The 9,496-nt window shown below is 41.0% G+C and overlaps 2 protein-coding genes across 4 annotated transcripts; one reads left to right on the forward strand and one right to left on the reverse strand.

The window, feature by feature from the left end:
• Positions 1 to 787: 787 nt before the first annotated feature.
• Positions 788 to 4,614, forward strand: ltb4r (leukotriene B4 receptor). Of its 3 annotated transcripts, XR_520819.1 has the most exons (5): positions 789 to 915; positions 1,679 to 2,206; positions 2,864 to 3,134; positions 3,583 to 4,303; positions 4,370 to 4,614. XR_520819.1 is itself a non-coding variant. In XM_008297909.1 (4 exons), the coding sequence occupies exons 2-4, from the start codon at positions 1,713 to 1,715 to the stop codon at positions 3,976 to 3,978; spliced, it is 1,161 nt and encodes a 386-aa protein (XP_008296131.1). In that variant the 5' UTR covers positions 788 to 915; positions 1,704 to 1,712; the 3' UTR covers positions 3,979 to 4,614. The 3 variants fall into 3 exon arrangements, 2 of the variants coding, with proteins under 2 accessions (XP_008296131.1, XP_008296130.1); XM_008297909.1 differs by having other exon boundaries at positions 788 to 915; positions 1,704 to 2,206; positions 3,583 to 4,614; XM_008297908.1 differs by having other exon boundaries at positions 3,583 to 4,614.
• Positions 4,615 to 7,156: 2,542 nt separating this feature from the next.
• On the reverse strand, positions 7,157 to 8,821 carry LOC103369253 (kelch-like protein 33; the record flags this gene model as incomplete). Its single annotated transcript, XM_008297919.1, has 2 exons — positions 7,157 to 8,077; positions 8,651 to 8,821. Coding segments are annotated over 2 exons (700 nt in total), but the record flags the coding sequence as incomplete, so codon positions are not given.
• Between the last annotated feature and the right edge of the window lie 675 nt (positions 8,822 to 9,496).

Raw genomic sequence — 9,496 nt, forward strand, 5'->3', positions numbered from 1 at the left:
GATCCATTCTTAATATGAAAATGTTGATTTGTGCCGTTTTAAAACCCTAAACTGGAAAGTTTTTCAATCTAACAATACAAAATGAAGCAAAGAATGACATAAAACATGACGCATCACAAGTTTTTATGCAATTAGATACGTCCTGTCCCTCACAAGTGACTTGAGACAGCTGGGCGATGTGGAAAGAGGAATATCCTGTAAATGACTGCCAGAAAGAAAAAAAGAAAAAAGTCTGGTGCAAGAGACTAGACAATGTATGAGCTATGATTTAATATTCATGTATCGACAAGATCCTGACAGTTTACTGGAAAATATTCCCTCCCTCACTTATTCATCCTTGTGACGATAGCTTGAGCTCGTTCAATCCTGTTCTTCCACGGAAAGGACGCCATCAGTTTCTCAACAGTTTATGATTCTTCATAGCATCTGCAGCTAAAAAATGTGTCAAGAAGCTGCTGCAGGTCTGTGATTTTTAATCTGTCCAAATATGTCACATAATGCAGCAGCATCGGCTTCATTAGTCTTCTTTCTGGATGACTGCAGAGCAAACACTGCTCCACACGGGGCGGCAGGTGTTAAGTCAACATTTTTCACAAAACTGGTTTGCATTCCAGTGTCACCTAGTTTTTAATGCCAAAGCCTGCAACCTTAGAATACAATAGCAGAACGTAGTGAGTAGGAGGAACAACAGGCACTACGCAACTCAATGAGCACAACATGGCTTCCTGTCGCCAGTGGATTTCCCCTCACATGATCCTTCTTACTCAATATACTGTACATATATATTTGTTTTTCTCCACACACGCACACAGTCTTCAGAGTAGCTGAGGAGTTCAGACGAGGTGTTAGATAGATGGGATTTATTGCAGTGGATTTAACTTTGTGGCTTTAAGAGAGAGAGATCACCAGTCGAAGGTCAGTATGTGATATCATTCGGATCATTAAAAAGTTTGCGAAACTGAATTTCCACCAGAGATCACAGAGTTTCAAGAAACACTTGCATTTTTGGTCAAATGATTCTTAATATCTGTTAGAAAAGTAGCTGAAATGTCACCTTTTATTTTGAAAGTTATAACAATGATAAAGGTATGGCTGGTATTTCACTGCAGTTTGTGATCGTTGCTGTTTGAGCAGCTTTCTGTGAGATATGTGTGTTTGGACATTAGAAGATTAACAGTTTGACAGAAATATTAATGAGGAAAATGTAAGTTCTCTCTCAGATCTATTTGGAAAACTAAAAGATAGAGCAGATCTGTTTTGATGAAGTGGCAGAAAGAACATGTTATTTCAATATTTCAGGACAAAACTGCATCTGAATTTTAAGCTTTTCTTCTTCTTCTTCTTCTTCTTCTTGCAACTATTCTCTCTTTATACAAAAAAGTCAGGAATTATAATTAAACGAAAATTATTTGTTCTGCAGGTTGTGCAATTTGACATCAAGTTGACGAAATCATTTGTTTACTGCACTATGCAAGTAACACCATATAACCACCTGCACTTCCTCAGACAGCGTTTGATCTCGCTTCCTTCAGTTTGATGATTACAGATTACTCTGCTCTCCACCCTTCTCTTGAAATCTAGTGACACAAAAAAAAAATGTGGTGCTATATTTTGGCATTCACATCTCAATAACCTTAACCCAACATATCCTGTTTCCTGCCTTTCTCTTCCTTGAAAGGTTGCTTTTGTTGAATTCCTCTCAGCCTTCCTTGATGGAATCCGTTTTAAACAACACCACCGCCTCCACCCAGCCGGCGTCTTCTGCCCCCTTTCTCCCTGTCTCAGCCAAGATCGGCATCGCCATCCTGACCCTGGCCTTTGTTCTGGGCTTCCCCGGCAATCTGTTTGTGGTTTGGTCGGTGTTCTGCCGGGTGAAGAAGCGCTCGGTGACGTGCTTGTTGGTGCTGAATCTGGCCGTGGCGGATGCCTTCGTGCTGCTCAGTGCCCCTTTGTTCCTGCGGTACCTGGCTGGAGGCCGGGGCTGGGAGTTTGGCTCGGCAGCATGCAAGCTGGTGCACTACTTGTCCAACGTGAACATGTACGTGTCCATCTACCTGATCTGTCTGATGAGCATGGACCGCTGGCTGGCCGTCACGAGGCCTTTTCTGTCCCAGAGGATGAGAACCAAGCGCTCACTGCTGGGTCTGCTGCTGCTGATCTGGGTGTTGTCGTTCATCCTGGCGTTGCCGATGCCTTTCTACCGCAGGTGAGACCAAAAGATGACTTTGCATCTTTAAGTTTCTTGTATTTTAAAGACTGCTGCAAAGCAAGTTGGCACCTGAGAAACAACAAAGCCCCTGTTTTCTGTGTGTGGAGGGTTTGGTTTCTCATAAAGTATCTGTGTGCATTCAGTGTTGACCCATGGAGCAGCTTGTTTTTTTTTGCTTGTTTTTTTTAGGTACTTTGTAGATAAACTTGGTACAAACGGTATGGAGGTTTATTAACAACGAAAGTATCAGAAGATTAAAGGCATCAGATGTCATTAAATGAATCATAACTGCACTGAAACTTTTGAATAAACTCGAAATCTACATAACACATGCAGTTTTTTACTTGTAATTTTAGATAACAAGCCTGCATTAGAGCGTGATCTCACATGGCTGCTGTAGACTTCAAATTTCAATTAATAAAGTAAAAAGTTATGGAGTGAACTGTTAAATAGATCAGACTAGACATAACCCACTTAAGTTTCTGCCCTTGTTTGCAAAATCATTTCTGTATACTTACTGTCATCCATTTCATTTTTATTTCCTCAGTGGTTGCTTCATAGTTTTGTCACAAACCTAGACTGTGTCCCAGGATGGAGTATCTACTGACGCATTCACTTTTTATTTGTGTTTGTTTCTCTCTGCTTCACTGACAGTAATTTGAAGAAAGGCCAAAACACCACTGTGAGCGACTGCATCCCTTACCACTGGGGTTCTGTGGGCCACAAGGTCTTCCAGTACGTGTTTGAGACCACCATGGGCTGCCTGGTGCCCTTCACCCTCATCAACACCTGCTACTCCTCCGTCATCTGCCGCCTGCAAAGTGCCAAGTTTCAGCGCCGAGGACAAGGCAGCCGTCTGATCCTGATCATCATCTGCGCCTTTGCAGCATTCTGGCTGCCCTATCACATTGTCAACGTCATAGAGGTGATTTTTTTTTAGTTTTATTAAGCTGTGTGTTGGCAGGATGAGACCTGAGGAGACTTACTGTGTTTGCATTGCAGTTCTGCGAACATTTCCAGTTGTTCTGGTTCTGTGCCAGTGTTTTTCATTCAAAGTCTTCATTCAAACAAATAAAATTCCCAATTCCAGTGTAGAAAAAGCAGGAGGTAAAACCAAATACAATTAATTAGTGAATGAAAACAGCACTTTCATTGATAAATAAGCTAGATAGTGAAACAATTATGGTGAGGATGAGATGGCTCTGCTATTGTTTATAGCGTCAGCCATCATAGAGCAGGTTATTTCAACAGCCTCAATGTTTTTGCCAGGCCTTCTTTAGGGAACCTTGTTTGTTCTTGACAACCATCTCACTGACCAATGTTTGAGTACTGGCTTTTATCTGAGAATTCTATACCCGTTCTCCCTCTTTCAGGTGGTCGGTCTTTTGCAGAACAGCGATTCAGTGCTCGCCGCTGCTCGCACTGCCCGTCCCAATGTCACAGCCTTTGCCTACTTCAGCAGCGCCGTCAATCCCATCCTGTACGTGTTCGCCGGCAGCTCCCACATCCGCCAGGCCGGGCTCAGCTTCATGGGCAAGCTGTTCGAGGCCACCAACTCGGAGAGCAGAACCACGTCGACCTTCACCCGCAGCAGCCGCAGCAGCCGCAGCAACTCTTCACCAGACGAGAGCTCCATCCTGCACACGCTGTCCATCAAACTGGGGAAACCTTTCAAAGGCAAGAACAAGGATAGGAGCAGCAGTGTGGCGGACAGAGAGGTCAACCAAGCTGAGCTCAAGACTCTGGCCAGCGTTGAACAGTTAGAGTAGCACCTGAGCTAGTGCGCATGGACTATATTTCAAGATCAATTAGACTGATTTTAGTTTTCATGTTTGAGCTTTGACTTTTGTTCAGCTTTATTACATTAAGACAAAGAAATGTTGCAGCCAGTCATAGAATGTCACTTAGTAAAGAGGATATCAGTCAAGTCAAATTGTGGAAATGGTGAGAGTGTTGGGAATGGCCGGAATAGTGGGGATGACGGAAAAAATGGCGGGAATGACGGGAATGGCCACCACCAACAGAGTATTTAAAGATGCAATTACAAAATGTAAATATATTCAATTGAATATGCAAGAGCTATAAAAACAGGGTTTGATTTCATTAAAAGGAAAAGACTATAAATGCATACATTAAATGGAAACAACTCCAGTTTTTTAGAAAAGGATCTTTGACAGATACAACCATACTCCAAAGTAATATCTTATTTATATCTACTTGGTGCACTGTTGGTCCACATATGGACAGTTTATTTAAGATTTGTTTGCTGAGATTTCTAGTTTTGACTTTTTATTACAAGCCTAAAATGCTGTCTGGCTTTGTGTAGCAGTGACTTTATTCACATTACAATGCAGCTATAATGAGATTTGATATATGTAGCAAATAAAGCTTAATATTATATAGTCTGCTGTTGTGTTTTTGTCACACATACACTTGAAAGACTAGCTCTCAAAAGGAAATGCCCTTTTCACTGATATGTGAAACGATACTGTCAGTTATGCAATGTTCAGAAGCGTGAGGCGAACATTGCATTCGAAGCATTTCACCAAAATGTCCTTCTTTCATTGGTTCTTGCATCAGTCTGTCCTCTATTACACAACATGCGACTGAAAAGGTTACATCACAGGATATTCTGTGCCACCAACCGTCCTGTGACGAATGACTTAAAAGGAGTGAAATGAAGGGAAAAAACTTAAACCAACTATGAGTCACATAAATTTCCACTTTTAATAACGTACAGAGACAGCGAAATGGCATCAAGAGCTCTTAGAGCGACAATGTTTAGAGCCGCTGAACTCCAGCCAAAAGAGTCAACGCTGTGAGAGCCAGAGATGTTTAACGAACTTCTATCAAGTTTCCATATATATATTTTAATTTTTTCCTGTTTATTTCTGAGAAAAGGGTGAAATGTTTTGGTGTTTCCTTGACCTCTGGTAAAAATAAAAGAGGTCATTTCAGATTTCAAATGATGGCGTTTATAGCATGTTTAATCTATAATTAATAGTCAGGTGATCATATGGACACTAGCGGTGCTTCCATATAATTGTCATTTGAATTTCTTGGAATGTTGCAAAAAAAATTACAAGAAAATAAGAAAATGCAGCTCAGGCTATTTTACATAAACTTCTTTGGATGGAATTGACATCAGTGCTTTAAGCCATGTGGTGATAAACGGCAGCAGAAGCTGGACACAAACTGGAAACCAAATCAGTTGTCACTAAAAACTATCAAAGAAAAGAAAGAAAGACACAGAGGGAGGTCTTACGGGACTTTGAACACGTGATAAAAGCTTCTCTGAGTACAAATAAATGAATAAATACTAAAACAAAATAATGTGTAGCAGTAAAAAGATGCCTTTTGGTCATACCAGATGATCAGTGTTATACAGGTTCACCTGTCAGGAGGCTGATCAGTGGGAAAAGGAGAAAAAATCCTTTATTTTTTGCTGATACAAGCAAGGTTAAAACCCACAAAGCTGATTTATAGGTCAGGTCCTGCAGATGTTTGTTCCTTTTTCAAACGGAAAAGGAAACACAAGAAGATAAAGAGGCAAATAACAGCCAGATAAGGAAGTCTTTAATGAGAGAACAGGAAAAAAAAGATTAAAGAGGATACAAAAAGCTGCAGTTCTTCAATTTTTCCTTTATCTAATATGCAAAGTGCAAACACAGGTTCTAGCTTCTTACTTCAATCACTGATGGCAGGAAACTATGACGCGTTAAATACCAGATAAATAGGACAAGCTGTTCTGCAAAGCAGAAAATTCATCATTGTGGGTTCTGTGACCTTGTTTGGCTTCATCTGACCTCAAGTGGTTGAATTCTAAAAATGAGTTCAAGTACTTAGAATTTCTTGAGCGATTGCACAAATAGATGTTACCTGATGCTGCATTGGCAGATCTTTGTATTTTTTTAACTTCACAAGAAAGTCAAAGGTAACAGCATCATACGGGCCATAAAGCTAAACCACTTTCTGAACCATGAAATGTTTTATTCAGGCTCTGATGCCATTTGTCCTGTTAGAAAGTGTATTTAGAGAGTTCACATGTTTTAACAGTAAAATAAAGAGTAGACTTAGCACACTGATCTGTGCAATAAAAAGGAACGGAAAAAGGGAAATAAACCCTTCTGAGCTCATACGATTATGATACAAGACAGTCACAGGGATTAATTTAAGCTCCTTGATTGCAGCATTTCCGAAATTTCCTGCAACAATGTCCATTTCTTTTCCTAAAATAGTAGTGTCGCGATTTAATGCTCATAAAGTATGAGGGCATTTGTAAAATACTTGCCAAAGCTAAAGCTGGGGGGCTGAAATATTCTTTGCTTTTAGATCCACTACATCCTACATTTACCAAAATGCAGCCAATTGCCCTCCTCAGGTTTGTAATGTAGATTTTCTCTCGTAAATGTTTGATTACCTTGGTGATCTCATCAAGAGGTGATGTCAACGCAGTGAGGTGACGTTATGTGCCCAGACGTATAAACTCCAATCAGAAGACATAAAACAGCTGCTTTCACCGTCTGAGTTCACCTCATGACATGTTCAGTGACCCTCATGTGTGCAGTCAGCGGAGTTCCCCTTTAAGGGAGGCCTGGCTACGGGTGAGAGTGAGCTAATAGTAAAGACATTTTGAAATGATGGCTTGGGGGTGGGGGAATTCCAGAATCATTTATCTTTTCACCCCCAGGCTGTTTTCTAAAACTCCCACCCGAAAAGTAACATCATTGTAAAGCCAAACTGAACAAACTGAGCTTCATCATTCTGTTGTGCAGAATGGTCTGACTGCACTTCATTATCGTTTGTATCTCTTTAAACCAATCACACTCATTTTGGGCAAGTCAAGCGATGACTGCAGATTGCTGTATGACAAAACCAGAGTAATGGGTTAGCGAGGTATGTTGAGCTTAAAGTCAGAGTTTTCAGTATCACAATGGTGGCTCTTTTTTTACCTGCTAGATCTCCATGGTTACTGATGCGGTAGAGCTAGATCTCCATGATAACTGATGCTGTAGAGTTAGATCTCCATGGTAACTGATGCTTTAGAATTAGATCTCCATGGTAACTGATGCTGTGGAGCTAGCCTAGTCCAGGTTATGTTCAAAGTTTCTTTTACCAAATCATTTCCTGACTATTATTTATGAGCAATACAGATTCTCAGCTGAGGGAATGTGTTTTATCTGCAAACATGCCGAGTTGTGCGTTACTAATATCACTGAATGAAGCCGTGCAGTTACAATATTGCGTTACCATGGGAACCCGACATGTTTAGTTGGTGGTGCAGAAATCACAGAAACATGTTTTTATGTTTGGCTCTCATTTGCTGTCAAGTCAAGATTTTAATGCAAATCATGCAGGTCGGGGAGCGGCAGTGAGCAAGCCTTCAGATCAGTGTATGGGTGCGGCATCGCGCCCAGCTTCTCCCAGCGCTCCTCCTTGGGATCATAGCAGTGCACCCACTTGGAATCCGTCGCTGTGTTTGCCGAAAACCCTCCAACCACATACAACCGCCCATCCAGCACAGTCGCTCCAGGAGAAACGTGAGGCCGAGGAAGGGCGGGAAAAGAGGACCAAGAGTCACGTGTTGGGTCGTACAGCTCACACAGGAGCTGATCTCCAAAACCCATCCAGAGCGGCTGCAGGCCTCCAGCCACCACCAGCCTGCTCCCCAAAGCCAACATGACATGTCCTGCACGTCCGGCCCCTGCAGTCATGTCTGATCTGGGAAAACAGCCACGAGAAGGATGGTAGTTCCACATGGAGGGGAGGCAGTGGCGATGGGAGTCACAGCCTCCTGAGATGTAGATCTGTCCGTCCAGTACAGCTGCAGCATGACCACAGACTGCTGTGGCCAGGGGGTGAGCTGACCTGCAGGAGGAGAGAACATCACTGTTTAATTAACCTCTAGACTTTGTCTATTCTACAGATACAGAAGGTTTTTTTCATTTTGTTTTAAGGATAGTCTTCCTCTAACTTATTATTAACATGTTGTTTTGAAAATGACACATAATTTAACACATTCGTATGGTTTAGGATGATGTTATTGTGCAATGTGTTCTGCAGCTTTAAATGCATCTGAAAGCCTTACAAAGAATCCCCTGGTAGGAAGTTTAAAATGTAAAGCTTCAGTTTTTACTACAACCCATCACTTTGTAATTTATCAGAAACTGGAGTTTTACCAAAGAAATATAGCAACGAATGGTTTTATAGCCTAAATATTCTGTACACACAGTGTTTGTACTGCATTTTTAACTGTAACCCACTACAACAGCAATCATTTTAGTAGATTTTATGCCAATGAAGACGTAAAAGAGGCTGAATAATTTAACCTACTGCTGCATGTTGAATCTTCTACATCCAAGTCATGTCCAGGTTTACCAAATGTGTGCAAAAATGCAAAACTATATCTCAGACATTATTGCTTCTTCGTGTTTTCTGCACCTCCAGGTGTTTTCCTCTGGACTGTAATACTCCACAGCATCCAGGTTTCGGCTGTCGTCACGGTTGCCACCCAGAGCAAACACCTTCCCGTCCAGGCACACAACAGAGAAGTAGTCCCTCTGACATGACATGTCAGGCAGCTGTTCCCACCGACACAGCGTCAGGTCAAACCTACGGAGAGCAGGTTGCTTTCATTTATTGTCCTTTCAGGAATTCTCTGTCAGATAAATTCAACCACAACAGAAAATTGCAGTTTAACAATTTCAAGCAACACACACATCGTATCACCTGGATTTTATATAAAGTAAATTATGCTTTAATCAGAATGGCACATGCTTAAACTGGGAAGTGTCTTTGCTTGTTAGTTTTTGCTGAATTATATATAGTTCTACTTAAAATGTTCCCACAATATTCTAGCACTGTACAGAGCATGTGAAGAAATGTCTAACACACTGAACGATACATAGCACTCTGAAAATAATGAATAAATACAAGATATTAAATTGTTTTTGAAATGATTTATGATTTTATAGGTTTGATATGATGCACCAAAAATGAGCTCAATTTAATTCAGTTAAGTGTCAATTCACAAAACATGACATGTCAAAAAACTTCAGAAAATCAATAACAAAGCTTGCAACAAAGAAAGTTAAATTATTGTTAATTTTGTACTATTAAAAAAAACAAAACAAAACACTTGTCATGTTTCATAATAATTAGGGTCCGAGCACTAACGGTGCCAGGACCTTATTGAAACCCTTGTGATTATTAGGGTCCGAGCACCCAAAAGGGTGCGAAGACCCTATTGGAACTGCTCGGATTATTATTATTCGTGCCAAAGACACG

This window comes from Stegastes partitus, unplaced genomic scaffold, assembly GCF_000690725.1.
Source record: "Stegastes partitus isolate 25-593 unplaced genomic scaffold, Stegastes_partitus-1.0.2 Scaffold1258, whole genome shotgun sequence".
Classification (NCBI taxonomy): Eukaryota; Metazoa; Chordata; class Actinopteri; family Pomacentridae; genus Stegastes; species Stegastes partitus.